The sequence below is a fragment of the Phalacrocorax aristotelis genome, chromosome 2, assembly GCF_949628215.1.
Source record: "Phalacrocorax aristotelis chromosome 2, bGulAri2.1, whole genome shotgun sequence".
In the NCBI taxonomy this organism is placed as follows: Eukaryota; Metazoa; Chordata; class Aves; order Suliformes; family Phalacrocoracidae; genus Phalacrocorax; species Phalacrocorax aristotelis.
Genome location: NC_134277.1, coordinates 116,161,544 through 116,182,263, shown reverse-complemented (window position 1 = coordinate 116,182,263; position 20,720 = coordinate 116,161,544). Strand labels below are relative to the sequence as shown.

At 36.5% G+C, this 20,720-nt stretch overlaps 1 protein-coding gene across 7 annotated transcripts in view; it reads right to left on the bottom strand.

Moving 5' to 3' along the window:
• Positions 1-1,040: 1,040 nt before the first annotated feature.
• Positions 1,041-20,720, bottom strand: part of MIB1 (MIB E3 ubiquitin protein ligase 1) — an 80,902-nt gene continuing 61,222 nt past the window's right edge. Inside the window, exons 15-21 of one of the 7 annotated variants that reach the window (XM_075084809.1) lie at positions 19,245-19,406; positions 13,444-13,625; positions 11,960-12,152; positions 9,717-9,795; positions 8,026-8,139; positions 6,787-6,887; positions 1,041-1,591 (exon numbers count right to left, since the gene is read on the bottom strand). In XM_075084809.1, the coding sequence (XP_074940910.1) occupies positions 1,451-1,591; positions 6,787-6,887; positions 8,026-8,139; positions 9,717-9,795; positions 11,960-12,152; positions 13,444-13,625; positions 19,245-19,406 (972 nt within the window). In that variant the 3' untranslated portion in view covers positions 1,041-1,450. Of the gene's footprint in view, positions 1,592-3,304; positions 4,547-6,786; positions 6,888-8,025; positions 8,140-9,716; positions 9,796-11,959; positions 12,153-13,443; positions 13,626-19,244; positions 19,407-20,720 lie in introns of those variants that run through there. The other 6 variants (XM_075084810.1, XM_075084811.1, XM_075084812.1 and 3 more) reach the window with 6 other exon arrangements.

The window sequence follows — 20,720 nt, the reverse complement described above, 5'->3', positions numbered from 1 at the left end:
AAATTAATCTTAGCTGCAAGTAAGGCACCTAAGTGACTCCAGCATGGATTTCTTTATTGTTCTGCAAGAGCACATCCAAATGAAGTCTGCACAATGGCAAAAGGCTACATGAACTATGTACTCAAACTGCCAATTGCGTAGGAGTAAGCACACATTTTTTTGAGCTATAAGAGATCTTTATATCAGCATACTTTCTTCCATCCAAAGAGATGGAAAGATGTACTTGTTAGCAAAACGTTAATAGTTTGCAGATCCTGAGAGCAGTATTTTTGGGGTCAGGAACACCTCTGTCACATTAGTGACAGCTAACTCCTTCAGCCAACTTCAACTCACCTAGGCATGGCTCACAAAATTCACTGCTCTGCCAGCAGTATCTTCATTTGCAGTATTACCCAGTAATGTTCACAAGTAAGTTCTGTTAACACCCAACTTAGATGAATAAGCAATATTAAATCTTTTCTTTTGCTGTTGACATTGTTTGCCTGGAGACAATAAAACCAATTTAAGAGAGGAAATTTTGCAAAATCGCAAAATGTCTAGTTTTTCCAAATTCGTAGACCTGGAATTTTTGAACGGCCCCACATATATATATATATATATATATATATGTTCTTCTACAACCGATCAAATTCACTCATCTGAAATGGATAACTGACCTATTGTTTGAGTGTTTTCCTTTCCAGTCAAGTTAAAAGCAACTCCATACAAAAATATGTGACTAGTAGAATTAAGAAGGTCACTGTTTAAGTTAGCTTGACCCTGTTAGACTTTAGTACAGTTTTGGGAACACAATGTTTCTAAACTAGATTTTTCTTTTTACTGTTTTCTTCCCAACCCATCCCCAGGAACAAAGGGCATGATAAAGTTAGAATTACCTTAACATTGTATTTTGAGGCCTGATCTTGTGGGAATAGTAAATTTATTACTACTGTGTATACACTTTGTATTGATTTTGCATTATTGTTTTTTTCAAGACAGAAATTATTGTGAATCCTAACTGTCACAGGAAATTTCAACTTTCTCCAGAAAAGCACAGAACAAACAAATCCTAAATATTTATATTTGATATTAACTGACAATATAAAAAAAACACCCTTACATCACTTGACACCCAATACATAGATTAAAAAACATGAACAAAACCAAAATAAGATTGTCCCTTTAAACTTTAAGGGGAAGAAGACAACAGAGAGAAAATTTAAAAAGTCTGCTTTAAATTAGCTTCAGGCTTAGATGGTTTTTACGAGTAAAGCTAAAAGCTGACTGTTCAAATACTGTTCTCTTATTTGGTGTGTTCACAGTCTTTAAACAATTACCGTGTAATGAACCTGTGCTACAGTATTAGAAATGTTTTCATTAGAACCCTTTACTGCCTTTCAAACTTAGAGATTTAAATCATCAAAATGTCCTCACTATTTCATAAGCTAATAAAAGACACTGGTTCCACTACTTAATACAAAAGGATCCTTCGTTCAATTGCCTTGCGGCATATAGGGCATTCACTCATTCGGTCTCCACAAAGTTGACATGTTCCGTGGCCACAGAGAAATATCATATTCTTCAGACGGTCCAAACAGACAGGACACATAGTCTGTAAAAGATTTTGACAGGTTACATAGTCAATGGCAGTAGTGATACAGTATCTAATACGCAATAGATAAATTACTGAATTTTAACAATAAATATGCCATCTGAAGCATAGCAGATCATTGCCACAGCACAACCCAGCCACTAACCTGGAAACTAAATTTTTTTTTAAAGTCACATTTTTATTTCACATTGATTTAAAGTAGTAGGTTTTTTTCCCTACCCCATCATGACATTAAAAAACCCTATGTAGCTTTTTTCCAAATATAATCCCTTTAAGTAAGACAATCCAGTAGTTGGCTAACATCACATTTTCAGTATCATCACCCAAGTTTGCAACATTAAGACAATGTTCCCCTTTATGTCATGTAATCTTCCAGGAAACAAACACCACAAACAGCCTTAAGTGTGCAGTGATTGGGTAATGGTTTACGAATTTCTTCTCAGGCTACCTAGCCATTCATATACTTACCTTTAACCACCAAGCACCGAACACATACAGAAGTAAAAAATGCTGCATAATCAATATTATATGTAAAGATTTAATACTGGTAATTCCAGCCTTTGTTCATGGTAGTTATCTAGTTATTCAACCAAAACAGCACCTCAAGTTTCAAATGAAGAACAATTCAAAAATCTGTGACCTTCAGTCATAACAGTAGCACAGCAAACTTTTAAAATCAGTTTTAATTGCTGAATATTAAAGTGACAGCCATTGCCCAAAAAAAGATCTCCTAAAGTTCTTCAACAGAAAAATTAATTTTGTACCAAGCCACTAAAGAACAATGTCCTTGACCTCTTGCCACATATAGAAATTGAAGTTTTGGTAAGGCATGTTCCTTCACCATAAACATACTGCAGCTATGTTAGAATTTAACTTATAACATTTTATCAAAGGTTAGTAAATGAATAGATATTATAACAGATAATTGTTAAGACCATTCTAAAGTCCAACAAATCAAATATAAGATGCCCTCAGATCTGAGACACACTGCTCATATCTAACTTAAGTGTTGATCTCATATATAATATGAAACACTGACAGGGCTCATATTTCAAATGCAAATTCATTTTATCACCACCTTGCACCTGTGATTTGTTTCCATACTCATCATTGGGTGTTTAGTTCAGTTTGTTCATCTCATGACAGAGAGAATGCATAGCACAAACCCTATTCAGTATAATATTAAAGCGTACTTCCTATGGAATCAACAGATATTACTTCCTGTGATAGCTTAGCTAAAGACCAAAAAAATTCACCATCAGTCTGCTTACACAGAGTTTAAATTGGCATGGAATCTGGCCAAATGCCTATTTTAATCTCCAGGATACCAGTATAATGGGCTAGCAGGAATGGAAAACTTCCAGATAAAACCTTATGTCAACATGTTTAGAAGAAACCAAACAACCCTTCACTCTTCCCAAAAATGCTGTGCTCCAGCTTTGTCAGAATTGCCGCAGTACGTATACAAAACTCTCTCAAACTAAAAAACTGTAAAGGACCAACTGTCTGTCAGTCCTGCTCTTTTTCCATTCACACCAAGTCATCACCTTCTCATCCCAATGGGGCAATAACCTACCGTCTTAGAATACCAATGAAACAGTTATTTCCAATGAATATACAGAGCTGCCCTGTGACAAGTGTCTATAACCTGATAGTATTGACATGATGTTCTTTGACAAAGGACTGACAAAGAAAACCTGAATCTTATCTTTGCAGAAAAAACTGGCAGCCTTTATTCTAAGTTTTTAGTTTAATTATTTGCCTTTGTGCCTAAACATAATGTCAGATTAGTGAACTTACAAGGGTCTGTTTCTCTCCAGATGCTACACCATCATTTGAAAAGGAAAATATCCATAAAAGGACTCAGAAATTATAAAAAAGTAAAGTCTGTTCAAACACCATTACTTCTGATTATTTCATTCAGTGAAGTACAGAAATCCTAACATTTTCATTTTATACATCTTGTCTTCAATTGCATGCAGTATTAGCAAATTGCCCAATTTCTCCTGCTTTGTACAAATGCAGAGTATTTAAAATACATTAGCTGTTAAATTTCCTAATAAGATATTATTTTAACATTTAAGTTACTTCATACAGTAGGGGAATTCAGCTGGCAGGAACAACCAAACTTCCTGTTTGCTATGCAATTCTATTCTGACAGGGATTTTTGATTTATTCAGCAGTTTTCAAGTGGGATACAGCCTGAAAAACTCAGTTTTATCCAACTTTCAAGAGGCATTAATTACTTAACCACCAGCTTATATGTGCTTTTACAGTGGAAGAAAGTTCACTGGATGCCTTATACCCAATCTGTGCCACAGCAGCAGCAAATAAGCCGTTCTGTTTCTGTTGTACTGTTAGTATGTTAGAATGCCCTCTGCATAAAACCACTCTACTTTTTTTATCTGCATTAAACATCTGACTCCCATCTTTCAAAGGAAAACGAATGGTATAAAAAGGCACTATACCTGTTCTATGTGAGAATTACTTCTTCAGATAAGTAAAAGTAGTCTGAAAAAGTGCTCATTGTACCTTTAAGTATAATTGGGTTTGCAATTCAAATTGATTTTTACCACTAACGAGGTGCTTAAACTTCTTGAAATATCAATTCCTCATTACAAAAAACAGTTTTTCCAACAATATACAGGTGCACAGTGACAAAATAAATTTATTTTTAAGGCAGAAGAAAGTGATGTAAGTATGGTGAAGGAACATACATAAGATATTAGACAGATGATGGTGATTATGTATGAAATGGAGTGAAGATTTTGCAATTACAGTCAAAAGGGTTCACATTCAGGGAATCCCTGAAGAATGGTGTGGTCATCAGATGTGGGAGATTCTGTTGACATCAGCATCACTTCAGCTTGGCACCAGAAATGGTTTTAAAAGCTTGCTGCACTAACATATTAGATAATCATTGAAGGTATGAGTTGAAACATAGGATTATACCTGCTGAAAGAGAACAAATTAATTTTAAGTACAAAAATGTCAGTGTAATGTGGTGACTGAACTGTTAAAAACACAAATCAAAAGAATATGCAATTATAGTGGAATGCTGTGCATCATTTCAAGCACAAATTTAAAAGATTAGATGACTAATTTTAATCAAATCCAACTCACTACTCACAAGTATGATACACAACTTACCCTGTCACAAGACTAAGCAGAAGAGAGACTAAGGAAAACATGAGAGATTCTCATGCCGAGATGTACACAAGAATGACCACAACCACCTTCTTTCTAGTCAGAAGCATTGAACAATCTTCAGTTTTATACCAATTTAAAGTAAATGATTGGACAAAAGGGCATTTCAAAGCAAAAGAGTGCGCTTAAATTCTCCAAGCATTCTGGTATTAGGTCTTTCTTACTACTGCAAATATGAAAACCAGAAAATACAAGTAGAAAATGACATGTATAAAGTAATCGCTCTCTTCTCCCTAATACAGCATAGCTTTCTGGTATTAGAAAGCTTCTGGCTAGCAAATCCCAAAGGTAAGACAAAACTGTTAAGAATAAAAGAGCACCTAAGGAAAACTGAAAAAAACAGATCTAATCTAATAAAGAAGAAAAACTAACAAAATAGTTTTCCCTTCATATCCCTACACATAAGAGTATTAGCATACCAAAATAAACTCCAATCTTTTACAAACTCCTACAGTAACCAGAAAATAAAAAAAATACATCTGAAGAAAACAGATTATTTGCATTTAGGCACTCATCAGCATGTTTTGCCTGTGTCATTTTTAAATGTAAAAGCAGTAACCTTACTCTTTTCATCCAATGTTAAAACAGAAGTTAAATAGTAGATGTTAAGATGTCAGAGATATCTAGAAACTCCAGATGTTATCGTCAAGAGAGGCACGAGCTTTTCAAATGACAATTTTTAATCTGCATGTTCTTTTACAGACCAAAACTACACAGGAATCTGTTTTGAATCTGATATTTGAATCTATATTACTGGGGTGTTAGCCAAGTCTCCGTATGTCAGAAATAGCTCTTCACAGATATGCCACTGAGGTTAAAACCTGACAGTGTATCAGCTCCCAGATTTAAGGCATTTAGAGATATGGGCCCTAGAACCGGCTGTTTAAACACTTCAGTCTCAACTTTCATGCACATGAACAGCTGAGAGCAACAACTACCAGGACTAGATGCGATGCTGCCATCACTGAAGTATTACTGACTGCTCTAAGCCTACAAGAGGAAAAGGCAAGGAATACAGTAAGAACACTTCTTGGTTTCCTGTATCCATGAAAAGTTTCTTCCAATTGTGTTATACATAGGGAAGCCAGAAATCACATTATCAGGGTCCTAAGAGCGTAAGTTCATACAGTCAGATAGCCCCAGGTCCTTTGCTGCTGAAAAACCTCAAAATCAAGTTTTTCTTTGTTCAGATGCAAAAGCAAGGAAACAATTTAGCAACTTAAGAGAGGAAAGTTCTGCATGTAGACAACAACTTAAGCTCTTCCTAGAGGAACCAGACTTACAGATGTAACAAATTTAAATAGGTAACTGTCAGTTCATCTGAAAGATCAGTATTTGGTTTTCATTAGGTTTCTAAATTGCATGTAACTTAACCCATGAACAATCAATAAAATCTATAGCCAATATTTCCTCTTGCAAACACTATGCATAATTACAAAAAGACAAACCTTATCACTTGTACTCCAAATATTCAAATTACATGTACAGTACTTTCAAAGATTTTATTTTTGAAACCACACCATTTTTTGCAGAGTACATAAACTACAGTCTTCATACAACAGGTAACTGCCAGCCATTGTTCAAAGGCAGTTCATGAAGTGACAAGTAAGGATTCAGGAAGATACAGAATAGTGAAGCATATCTACTTTTATTACTGTTGTGTGAAAACAGATTCTGATGTACCTATACACTCAGGTCAGCTGAACAGGCAGAGAACATACTGACTGGGCAGAGCATCCTTTTTAAGTCACACCAACACAGATGCTCTAATAGACAGGTTATCTAACATGGCTGCTTGATTTTGTGGTTGTTTTTTTTTAAGCCTGTACATAGAAGACATACAAGCCACATCACACACAAAAATTTTGGTTAACTAAAATTTAAGAACTGATGCATTTCAACATGTCATTTTCTTTTAAATAACAGAAGATGCATTAGTTTTTAAAATTATTTTAGAGGTCCATAAAATTTTTGTCCAGCACTTTTACCTGTTCCTTGATGTCTTGCAACTGTTGCTGCAGCTTCTGTACATCTGCATTAACATTGGTGTTGTCTTTGTCTTTCTGCAAAACTGGAATGTTTCCACTTGCTGTAATTTAGAAGAAATAAAGATACATGATTACGCAACAATCTAGTGAAACAGGAATAACTATTTCCAGTGTACTAACTACAATTGTTCCATTTCATGAAGTAATGTTAGTCAAACATATATGATAATCTAATTAAATTCCCTATGGCATCACTGCAGCTCAATTCCTAAAGAACTCCTTTGAGTGTAGTCACAACGCTTCTTTGACAAATATTTCCTCAATAATGATGCTCAAAATGCCTGTATCCCCGTAAAGTTCTCCAAGTTCTTATCTACAAGTGACATTCCTGCAGTAAATTTCTTTGCACACGTGAAAAATAAAGTCAAATCCTTTCACACTGAAGAGACTTTTTATCTACACAGTCAATTCTATTTGGTGTTCAAAACTGCACAAGCATCTTTGAAGTAGTTAGTTCAGAATTTGAACAAGCTCAGATTAATATTGCTGTATTTGACTGATCTGGGAACCAATGTTATAAGAAACAGAAAAACTGAGAAGTATTTCAAGTGACAAATTTTAAATTTCCAGTGTATTAAAAACCTGATTAAGGGTTATTTTTATATTTATCTATTTAAGAACAGTATGACAATAATGACCTAATATTCCAATTCACATAAACTCAATTCAAACACTGCATTACACACACAGAGTAAATACAATTATTATTAGAAGTTATTCAGAGAATTCACAAGAAGCTTAAAACTAGACAAAGCAAGAGATGTAAAACTGAACAATCTGTCACGAAAGCTGCTTGTACTTGGACGCAAAGTATTTACCATTCCTTATCAGAGAGTTCCAGAAGTAAAAAAATACATTTATTTGCTCATTTGCGCAATTACAATCTTCAGCTTTTGCTTCATAGGACACGAACAGGTAGCCAAAAAGTCAAGTACAATTCAGCTTCTACTCTGGATGCTGGAAGCAATCCTTTAGTTGACCAGTTAATGACTGGTGTTACCATTGCGTCTGCTAGTACCGATGTCAAAAGTAATGCAAACAGCAAGTGGATACCTGGCTTAACACTGTTTTTATTAAACTTTTCTTTAAAAACAGAGGAAATATTTGGGTCATTTAAAAGAATGAGAATAAGAAGTTGGTGGAGGATTGGGAACAAGTATGGGTTTTGGAGTCACTCACAAATATCATCAGTGGTATCTTCTGTACCTTTCCCTCCGCAGCACATTATGAAAGGCACTCTTCTCTCAACCACTGCCCGACACTGTACACATTTCTTCATCAAACTTGCACAATCTGAGAGGACAGAGAAATAAATCAATTCAGAATCCTGCTATTTCATTTTTCTTCTTTCCTATGCATGAGCTTGTTTTTTCACAGTAACCATATAACAATACCATAATAGATGCTTATAATACAAATAACTGCTTGTGTTCATCTTCACATATTTTCTGCAGATCACACCTAGAAACAATGTCTTGTTTGGGATTCAAAAGTAAACCAATTCTGTTTTATCTTCTTTTAACATATTTCAAGCAAGCAGGTTCCTCTTTCTCCAAATGGCTGTCTACTCCACAAGAATTACAGAAGTTAAAAATAAAAATCACACACATCTGAGACCAGAATTTCCAAGAATTTCTTGACTACCCACTTTTTTCATTAGGACAAAGAATCTCACTTACTGTCCTAATGCTCCAGAGGCAAACAGGTCTGGTTCCTCAACCTTGAAAGAGTAAACCTGTATCTTTTGATATAATCCTACAAAGGAGGCTGTAACTCTACAAAAGGCAAATGATTATGCCTCATAAATGCTGCAGGTTACTGTGAATCAATAGAGCGGGTCCTATAAATTACACAAATTTGAAGACTCTCTCACATCCTCCTTGAACAAGATGTCCAGAAAATAATCTGGAAAGAAATCATCTGCATCTGTTAAACCTTTTGCTGTCCTTGTTATACCTTAGACTTGGTGATGTGTATTGCACTGCTGAAATCCTTCACCACAGCAATCAATCTTTTTGCTGTCCTCTTCCTGGGAAACTAATTTAAAAAAAAATCTCCTCTCACTGTCTTTCAACTGCAGACACTAAAAGAGGCCAGATCAGGAAAACTTAAGTCAGGCATTCAATACCAGGTATCTCAGCCAGAACAGAGGAAGAAACCAGACTTCTTTAGCAAGATCAAGCAAGAAGTTACTTATGGGAATGACTACCTTCCCTCTTATGTAGATCCTCAGCAACAAGGACTGCTCTTGACTACACAAATGACCCTTCAACAAGCCCTGAAATGTCTGGTGACAAGGTGATGGCTGCATTCTAATCCACACATTCTCGAAGAAAATAAAAAACAAAAAACTGGAGATTTACATCTTTTTTGCTATACAAGATAAATAAGAGTGAATCATAACTGGTACTCTTTGCAATGATATATGATGTGTCTTTTAGGGAAAAATGTAGCCCTTGTGCAAATCTGCATATTTGTAAAGAAGCATTTTAATATTTAAAATATTCTTTCATAACACCATTTCCACTCGAATGCCCCAAAAAACTGCAAGGCAACAATAAATTTAATTCTAATTACCTCAGATGTTTTAATGATATACAGACGGCTTCTATAATTGTGAGTAGGCTTGCTCAGATTAAATAATTAAGATGGAAGAGCACTTGCTTTCTGAACTTAAAATCTCCAGTTTGTCCTGCCAATATTTCATTACCAGCATGCTAAATAATGCCAAAATTCCGACTATCACACCAGACTTACACCAGACAGGTATGGGGACCTGAAGTCAGATTACTAATGAGCTTTTAGCAATCTGATTTAAAACGTTCTGGTTCAAGATTACTTCAAAAAGCATTTCTGCCAAGTTTACTTACTCTCACAGGCACACATATGACCACAAGGCTGGAAAAGCACTGCTGCCTTTTTGTCTGAACATACTACACATTCTTCAATCTGTAAAGAACAATGAACACATATATGAGAAAAATTTATCTCTTGCTCTCTACATTAATTTGCTTTTACACTCTCTTCGGCAAGGCACTTGGACTTTAAGAAGGTCCACCTAGTTATTTTAACTAATTCAGCACCTCAAAATGCAACTTCAATGAGTTATCGTACTGACTTCCAAGAATAGATATTTTGCTGGCAATATTTGTACGTTCAGTACATTGATAGGCACAGAGAAGCAGCTAAGACAGTATGTTTCTTTTTCTTTATTTCTTTGTTCTTTTCTCCTACCGTATATACTTAAATTGGAACTGTTTAGCCTGAAGAGAAGGCTCCAGGGAGACCTGATAGCAGCCTTTCAGTTCTTAAAGGGGGCTTATAAGAAAGATGGGGACAGACGTTTTTGGCAGGGCCTATAGCGATAGGACAAGGGGTAACGGTTTTAAAGAGCGTAGATTCAGGCTAGATATAAGGAAGAATTTTTTTATGGTGAGGGTGGTGAAACATTGGAATAGGTTGCCCAGAGAGGTGGTAGATGCCACATCCCTGGACAACCACTTGGACAGGGTTCTGAGCAACCTGATCTATTTCAGTATGTCTCTGCTCACTGCAGGGTGGTTGGACTAGATGACCTTTAAAGGTCCCTTCCAACCCAAACTATTCTATGATTCTATGAAATTCACTTATAAGAGACTGTTATAGTAAACTCTTAATATTCTGCGTTAGGGTTTCTCAAGCCCATTAATGTGATGAACTGTATGTACAGCATGGCCATAGACGCCACATACCACTCCATTCATACTCGCCTGGACCACCTCCTCCAGTTCACAGAACTGCTTGCCAGGTTCATTAATTTCTTAACCTTGCAGATCTTACCATAGTTTTCATAAAAAGAGCATAAGAGAAGTACTGAACAGATATTCCACTCTCTTTTAACAAGAGATCAAAGGTAGGTTATCCACAAAGGTTAGCTTTCACCTGGGAAAGCTAATTTCCATAGATTAGCTTCTTGAGATAGATGAGTGGAAGTAGAAGCCTTACTTTGCTGCTCTGAATCACCCAGTGGCAGATCCTTTTCATTGACTATAAAGGAAGTCTAGAGAAAAGAAGCTCACACTATGTTACCTTTCGGCCTTTGAAAATATGCATTGAAGAATAGTGAACAGTACAAGAAAAAAAGAAAAAGAGTGAATAGTAAAATCAGTACAAATTCATATTTACAATTCCTATATTTACTCTGAGGTAGAGATTAAAAAACCAAACCAAAACCAGAAAAGTGGAATAGTCAAATGTGTTTGGAAAAAGATAAAAAGAATAGAATGGGTTTTCTACAGATCAGAAAACCTGTGTGGAACATGAGTTGTTGGTTTTTTTTTTTGTCTTGGTCTTTTTGTTTTGTTTGGGGTTTGGTTTTGGGTGGGTGTTGGGTTTCTTTTTTGGGGGTGGGAGGGTGGGGGCTCGGTCTGGTTTTTTACCAGCCAAAAAGCAACATAAGGACAAGACTTGGTGATTATAGGGAATAAAAGAATACTCAAACAGAAAAACAATGGGAATGCACCCAGTCACAATTCCTTGGGACCAACCATTTCAGAAACCTGAGGACCTTACTGGGATTAAGCCCCCAAAAGAGGGCATAACTGGTTGATATTCTGAAGGAGAAAAACAGCATAATGAAATTCATTATTCCAAAGAAAGAGAAGGTGAAAGCTGGAAGTAGTTAACAACTTCAAAAACAAGCACATATTAACTAACTCAATTTACAGACAAATCATCTTTCCAAGCAGCCCTAAGGAATAAAAGAACTCAGAAGAACTGAACATTACTGAAGGAAATTATACTTCAGGAAAGCAGAAATTTAGAAATTTATCTTAATATGGAAAAATAAATACCGGGGGTAGGGGAATCTATTTAAATAAAGCATCCTCAGGTGACTGTATTAGGAACGTGAACAATAAAGACAATGAGGAGCAGGCAGGACATGAGTACGAGCAACAGAAAAGAGTAACATACAATGTTGGGACAAGATATCATTATGATGCAAAATTAATTCCATCCAGTGAGATACCTGTAAGACAGAATACCACTTAATACACCACACTTTTACTTCACCTCTCTTTTTACTTTGCCATTAAAACCAGAAAGAGAACCAATAAACTTTGGAAGTTTTTACCTTTGTCCTAGACTGAACTTGTTCTTTACAGATGAGGCATTTTTTCACCCGTGGCGAGCACAGAGAACACGTGGCAATGTGTCCACACGGGCCAAACAGAGTATCTCTCTTCATATCTGAACACACCATACACTCTTCTAAAGTTTCAGAATCATTGTTGATCATAGATGGACTTCGGGAACCAACCTGACCACTACAAAGGAACATTGCGGTCAAACTTACTTTCAAGAATTTTAAAAATTCGTAAGTTAAAATGCACAATTAGCTGTTTACCTACATACTCGTATGCATTCAGGTCTCAGTGTACATCATAAAGCAATCCAAACCTCATTTTCCCAAATGTACAGCTGACACCAGAGTGCAAGATCACATGGTCAGAAAACCACACAAGTAGCACCTTGGGAACACAAAAAGACCTTCCCTCCCATCCTAAGAGTTTACTTTATTAATAGACATATACCCTGTAGATTCAGAACTGCACAGCTTAACACAGTAATCTTGAATATACTTCCAATACTTAGCAAACGACAGGCACTAGAGCCCCCGAACTGACGCAGTGAGTTCACCTCGGATCTTTGTCCTATGCTGCTGCTCATCCAGCAGAGGGAGCACGTGTTGAACCTAACCAGCTCATGCCTACAGCCCTCGCAAGCCCATAAAAGGTGGTGAGAAACAACAGCCACGGGGGTAAGGCCGAGACAGACACAGACAAAGAGCCTGAAGGAAACAAGCACCTTACACACCAGTACAGCAACAACAAAAACAGTCTCTCTTCATGACGTTTTGAAAGTACACTTTTGATTTCCACACCAGAATTAAGGATGAGAATCATGTAAGCCTACGGTGGGAACACAACTAAGACAAGTAGCAAGCTGGAACTTCTCATGCTGCATGCACTTGATAACATGACATTTCACTGAAATCACAATTTCTAGAGAAGTGCTTCTGAGACATCAGACCTACCCCTTCCTTCCTCTTTTACAGAATCATGCAGTAATTCAGGTTGACAGGTACTCAGGAAGCCACCTGCTCAAAGCAGGGTCAACGCTGAATTCATGTCAGGTTATACTGGCTTTGCCCATTCCAGTCTTCAAAACTTGCACGGACAGACTCCACAACCTCCCTGATAGCCTGTCCCAATGCTTAGTTATTCTTTCAGTGATTCCGCCCCCTCTCGGGATGGTTTGAAGTTCTACCAGCCTCCACCTGCACCTTGCCGATCTCCTCCGTCCCATATTAACATGTATGAAAGTCCTGTAAGACTTGTGTAAGTTTCAACTAATGTATTCGTGAACAGGATTCAATGGATATGTAAGAACATATATATTATTATATAACAATAGAATATCAAGAATTAATTAAAAGTCAAGAAAAATCTTGTATGTTTTAACACTGTTGCTAATAAAGGCACAATGTTTTAAAAACATCAGTTAATCTACAGAAAGAAGAGATTTGGAAACTGCATATTTTATGAATATACAAACCTGACTTTTTCTTTGTGACATTTAGCCAATGCTTTGCAGAGACTAGGATCAGGGCAGAGGTCGAGAGGAGACTGACCCTTCTTATTACGAATGCTGAGGTCAGCTCCGTTGGCTGCCAGGAAGCAGGCAATAGATGCTGCACTCTTCTTCTCTGCTCCCTGAGTGCCAAGTCCCATTATTAACTGAAAGGAAACAAACATGTAAGCAACTTGAGAGACTCCCTAAACCATTAGGAGTAGTCTGGCTAAAGGAAAACTACTTGACATGCGCGCACACATACATACACACACACACACACACGTACAAATCTGTAAGCCCAAGGAAGCGCCTCTAGAACTAAAATCAAAACAATTATGTGGTTGCTTAATTTTGAGTCAACTATAGTCAACTTTCCTTTAAGGAACTAAAATACAGCAAGGAAGAGTTCAGCTATTGAACCATTCAATCTCCTGCACACCTATACTCAACTTGTGAAATAGTTGTCCTTCTACAGAAGCACCATAAAGGGCAAAGTTCTAATAGGTATACACAGAATACACTCAAAGTATACTGAAATTGCTGAGTTCGAACATAATGCTACTCCCACCTCACTTGTAGTGAGGTACAAGTAGTTGAGATGTAGTTGAGCAAAGAAGTGAATGCACACTTACATTTAGTCTAGCGAGAAAAGCACCTGTCCAAGGAGGACTTGATTTCAGTTGCCTTCTCAGCCTGGAAGGATTTAAATTCACATGCCTGTCCTAGTCATGTAATGCTCCTTCACCCTTTTACGATTATTACTGTATTTCTGTACTAGCATGCCTACTAGGCACCATTCACAGGGCCAGCTAGAAAAATAAAGAGAGAAGGCTCACAGCCATAGCCCAGCAAGGAGAGGATTCACCTACTCTGGAACATTCTGGGCCTGCTCCAACATCTTTGTGGATCAAAGCTTGATCAGATAAAATGCCTAAGTATAATGCAGACTACATATAATGTTAAACTGCTGGCATCCCTCAGCAAACTACACTAGACTATATTCAAATGAACAGCTTTGGCACAGCTGGGATAGCTCCAATTCAAGGAGTTTTAAGTGCTGAATTCCAGAATTATAAAGGCTTCGACACTAGAATAGAGGTAGGATTTTGTATGCACCTCTTTCCCATGAATTGGTTTAAGTGCCCAACTTGACTGAAGTATACCTTTCCATGCTCCTTCATTTTGTACAACCTACCCCTGCATTTGGTCTAAAAGCTGGGTGTCAAGTATCACCCCTAAAAACGACTTAATTTTGGCTGGATTAACAACCATTTTGTATTTAAAGAACTAGATGTGCTATTTTAGACAAAACAGGATATAGGAATAAAATTAAAATACCAGATACCTGTCACTGTAGCCCTAAAGGCTGCGTATCTTGAAGTCTGAACTACAAAGAAAACCGTTTTCAAAACCGCTCCAGTTATTTCCCCCTTCCCTTAGAGGTGACTTATGAAGAAAAAGGCTTGGTTTGGGTCCATGTCTTGCAGCATATGAAGTATTAGAAGTCTTTACTCTGCCTTGATAACTGCAAGATTATCCTTCCATCTTACAGCCACCCAGTTTCCTAGGGAAGTAATTTTTTTAACCCTCAGTCTCTAAAGTTTTTGGCTAGTCAGGAGTTCTCATATCAATAAGTATTACTGAGGTGCTACGAGACTCTTGAAGGTCACTTCATTAATGCAGAGATGCTCATGGTCCTGCATTCTTCCCTGTGATCAGGAAAGAACAGTACAGCTTGAAAGACTTCATACCAGGAAAACCAGTAAATTATGGAGAGAAATTTTTTTGCGATGCTCAGATCACAGAAGATTTTTGTTAACAAATTCAGACCATTTTTCTGCACCTCAATTACAGCTCTGGCTGAAGTGAAGCAGAGATTTTTATCTAGCTTCAGTCAAAATACCTTGGACCATGTCAGTACTCCAGCCAAGGTAGCACAACGCCCAGTGAAAGCTGATTTGCCCTGAGGTTGGCAGAGTAGACTTTTTGAAGGTATGCCTACACTGAACAATTTGCTGTAGTCCTTTCTTACTTGCTGCGACAAGAGTTCTCTTACCATCCACACTTGCACCTCTGAGCTGTTCCTGAACGAAAAAGCTTTTATGTCTCCAAGAGGAAAACCAAACGCAGCTAACAGGATAGTTTGCTTCACTCGGTGTAGATATAGACTATGCCAAGACTGGCTTCTCCACCTGGAACAGTCATCAACCTTATTCAAGAAAACCTCAAGTCCTAAAATGCCTCCGTGTGCTTTAAAAACACCAAGACAACACTGCATCCCATGACACTTCTCTGTAGTCCACAACATTTCAGGCACACAGAATCATAGAGTCATTAAGGTTGGAAAAGAGCTCTAAGATCATCAAGTCCAACCGTCAACCCAACACCCCCATGCCTCCTAAACCAAGTCCCAAAGTGCCACATCTACATGTTTTTTTTTTAACACCTCCAAGTATGACTCCACCACATCTCTGGGCAGCCTGTTCCAATGCTTGAGAATCGAGATATTAAAAAAACCAAGCAAAACCCAAAACACCAACCCATGCACAAAAATAAACATTATGTCATAAGGCCTAGTACAGCTGCAGCAAGCCTCCTCTGGAGGGTGCTAGCCCTGAGATGCCACACAGCCAGTCACACACAGTTCACCTGTGAGAGAAGACTCAGTGTAACCCACACAAACAGTATAAATATCATTTAAGTAACTGTAAACACTGAGCTATCTTTGAAGCTGTAAACACCTAACTGTCTTCCATCAGAATTTCTTTAGTTTAAGTCAGGATTTAGGTGACAGCCTAATTTTGAACCTTAAAAGCATTTTAAGGGTCTGAAAGATACTGATATTAAAAGAAATTACACTAAATGAGCCTGGGGAGTAATACATTTCTTTTTATTATAAAGTACCATAGACCAAGGAATACTGCATCTGTAATAAAGCAAATGAAATTACGTTTTTTGTGGTGGTGACTGTACTTCAGAAAATTTCTCCTCCTCCCAGCTGTATAATCAATGCAATGTGCTGGATGAAAAACTTCAAAATTATTTTAAAAAATGGGGTCCACTGCTCATAGCACTCGAACACAGAAATCTTTTTCAGATTGATACCTAAAATATGTAGGCCTTTTGTGTACTATCAAGATTGTTCACTACATGCATTTTAAATAGTCTATCAAAAGACAGCTGAGGAAACCAGACAAAAATTGTTTTAGTTATTACAACAGCTTAAATCAACATTCAGAAGAAACAACTAAAAATCAATACTCAAGAACCCATTCCATATAATTTCACTTATAAAATAAGTTCACGATATCAGTAAAGTTTCATATTTTAAACCGTGCTCAAAGCAAAAAGTAACAAATGGCAAAATTCCAATGAAGTTCTGTCCAACCAACATTATCAAATATGAAAAACATGTAAAATCCTGCAAGTGAGATTTTTGTTATTTTTCAGTTTATTTAACTGAAAAAAAACCCAAAAACATTATATGTTGAAGTACTATATTACAAAGAGGTACCCTACAGGGCTCGGTAAGTTGGTATCTTCAGGACAGCAGTCCAAAGTTAATTAAAATTTAGCCAAGCAAAAACGAGCTTTGAAATACTACCGTTTTATATATCAGATTTGTGATCACATAGACTAAAGGAATCTGACATGTTTTCCCAATCTTTAAAGGAATTACTAAAAATTAATCCAAAAGGCACAGATTCCATCAATTGTACATAAGTCGTCATATTCACAAGAAGAAAGCCTTTCTGTTTCCCAGACTAACTTATTAATCCTATTTATCCTCTTTTACCCAACACCTGTATTTGCAATTCTACATAAGAGAAATTATGAATGTGTCCTTGGATTGCTTTAAAGATTGAGATGCCCGCAACATATTTTAGTAGCCTAGGTCCCGTCTTTTTTTTTTGATATACCATTTTGGCCTAAAGGTGGCTTACTATTAGAAGTTTTTACTGGTAAAATCTATAGTTTATAGCATTTTTACATTACCTTTACTTAAAGGTAGATAAGTACATGTGTTGCTGTCATTTACTATTCTCCACAAAACAACATTTTCAAGATAATTTGATCTGCTCATCATCTTAAAGATTTTTCAGGTGTATTTTAGCCAGGATTTACTCCAACTTTTACATTTCAGCCACATCTTATGTTGCTGCCACATAAAATTAAAGCAAGTTTTCACCGCTTTTCTGTGGCACATTTCTCCACACCACTTAAACCCCCCAAATTTGTTAGTTAGGCAAAAAATTTCTCTGCAGCTGAACAAAATGCAAAAAATGACCAATAGTTTGATCAAGCTAATATAGGAGGTACTGGCTGATTGTGATTTTATTTTTTTTAAACATCAGAACATTTTTAGGTGATTAGAGATGCAGTTATACAGGAATTTTTTTGTTTATCCGTTGTGGTGTCTTCCCCCCTCTCCCTTTAAAAAATTATTATTTTAATAGAAATAAACCAAGTGTTTTGTTTTTTTTATTATTAACCAAGGATACATCTCAAGTGAAACTAGGAGAAATACTTATTATTTGAAACATAAAATCCCAAAAAAGTAAAAAGGGTAGCAGAAAAAAAACCCACTACTTGTGTTAAACTCAAAACACAACAACTCCAGTTTCATTAGGGATGCCACTAGTAAGATGGGTAACAGAGAAACCTATTTATGAAATGCTGAATCAAAGAAAAAGTATTTCTCTCCTGTTCATTTGTTTCACAGTTAAATACATGCACACAAAGTATTTTGGCCACGTCTCACAAAGTCCATTTCAGATCATGGAAACAGCTGAGCTACAACTGCTTTCCTCCCCTCATTTAAAAGGACACAAACATTTTCTTACATATGCCAATATTTTAAAACTCTTTTCAAAGCTTATTCCAGCGTATTTCAGTTAGATTAAGTAACCAGTCTGAAAAACACGTCTTGTACAGAGGAATTACTGTTTTGAACAAGTGGTTTTAATCAAGTTGGTGGGGTTTTTTTTTTGAATGAAATACAAAAAACTTCCCACCCACAGTTAAAATTAGAAAAAATATTATGACACAGGTAACTAATGACTCAGCAAGTCTGATTCACTGTTATGTTATGCATCTTTAATATTTAAAGACAAAATTTGTTTGTTTTTCTCAATCCCAATCACCCCAAAAATTTATTTCTCCTTTGCCTATCAGCAAAAATATAATCTTTGTTTTTGCATATGGTGTTCACACAGCTTTTTGGTGTAAGTGTTTCTTTTTTCAATAAACCATTTTGACCCTTATTACCTGGAGTTTGATTATTTCCTTACTACAGCACAATTTCTGAAATGAACTCTGTCAGAAAGATACATAACAAACACACAAAGATTAAGAATGCCTTGTTCTAACAGAATAAACTTTCAGAACGTTATAGAAGCAGCTAAACAATTAAAGCTACAAAGACATGCAAGATGTTGAATCACAGAAAACAATTTTAGTCTTATTCTGTACTGTAATACTGTTTAGTTCTCTTTTTTAAAAAGCTGCTTTTTATTTTTTGGCAGCCATACACATTCACTATGGAAGACAGATTCTTAGAAATATTTTGAACTAAATAACCCATATTTTTCTTTAACAAAGACAATGACTACATGTGAAAAGCCACATATAACGATTTCTGCCTATACTGCAGTCTAATGCAGAATGTCTATGTAAACTTATGCTGCCAAAAACCAGGTCAACAGTACAGAACTAGACAAACTAGACAAATAAAGAGACAAATGCGCAGGAAAAAAAGGAATAAATAAAGGCATTTTATTTACTGTGTTCTTTGATGGCTCCCAAGCAGTATCTACCTTGCCCACATCTTGCATGTCTTGGAGTTGGCGGAGCTGTGACAGAGTGTGGTGTCTCAGGGCTTCATGCAGGGGAGTATCCCCATCTTTATCCTGAATATCCAGCTTAGCACCTGCACGGACTAAGAGCTGAAATAAGAGAGAAACAACATTAAAACTCAAAAAAAGCTATTTATTCTTTTTAAAACTAATTTCAGTGAAACTATGGTTTAGGATGCCCTAGGAGATCCAAAAGGGTTATTCTTTTATCTTGCTACAACACACAGTTGAGTTTAGATTTGTTTTCCATACTTGGAGCTCAGCCCTCCTCTGAAGCATTTATCTTTCAAGTATCAAGCTTATTTCAGCAGAAGCCTAATGCTTGCCTGTGCTCTGAGGGAGTGATGCAAGAGATGCTATTTCAGAGGATTCTTTCTGCTGTCCAAAACCTTTAATTCTTACAAGATAGCCTACAAACAATGTAACATATTACTAAGTCAGAAACAGAACAAGTGGGCAGTACTTTAAATCTGTATATATCCTTTACTATTAGGTTTCAATGACCTCAAAAATCACCACTTTCACACCGCGCTACACATTACAACTTAATTTACAGTATCCTCCCATTAGCAAAGTAGCTAAGCCCATACTTAGGTTTATCCTTATTCAGCAGAAGACATAAAAACCACTGACACTATTAAATATTGTTTCAGACCACTTTGGAAAGGAATGAACTGTAAGACTCATCTTTAAGTCTAATTTTAGACACATGTTCCAGGTCACATGACATGAAAGCAAGCAAAAGGCTTCACAGGCCTTCCTATTCATATTGCCTTTGCAGACAGCCCTTCTGTAATTTGATGCACCAGAACTTTCTTAAATATGCTGTTAAACAAATCAACACATGCTGACAAATAACAATTGCCCCTAAAAATTAAACCCTGTCATTGTCACTATTCAGAAACCTGTAGATAGCAGCTGAGGTTTTAGCTTTAGTTTTGACTTTTTGCTATTCTGCAAAATTTGGATTAGCAGCAGAGACAAAAGGCATAGCTTAGAAACAGGAATATATGAAATGGGATCTCCCTATTCAGAACCTGCATGCTTACAAAGATCTCAGACTCTCACAACCAAAGAATCTCACACTGTAGAAAAGGCTAAAAGGAAAATAGCTTAAAAGGAATTCAAAACTTAATTTTCAGGGAAATAACCTGCCTGTAATTGATTGCAGCTTACTGTCTTCCCCAACCTTATCTTCCACAAGTGAAACCAAGAAAACCATATAATATTTGCAGCAATACTCCCCCCCAAGCTCCTACACTCTCTAAATGGAGTTACTTTGGCTTAATTTTTCTTTCTCATATTCATATCTTGTGTCTGCCACTAGCTTTTTATTGTTTAAGAGTTTCTCCTGGAAGAAAATCTATAAGATAACTCTTTCCAAAGCAGCCTGGAATTCTTGGC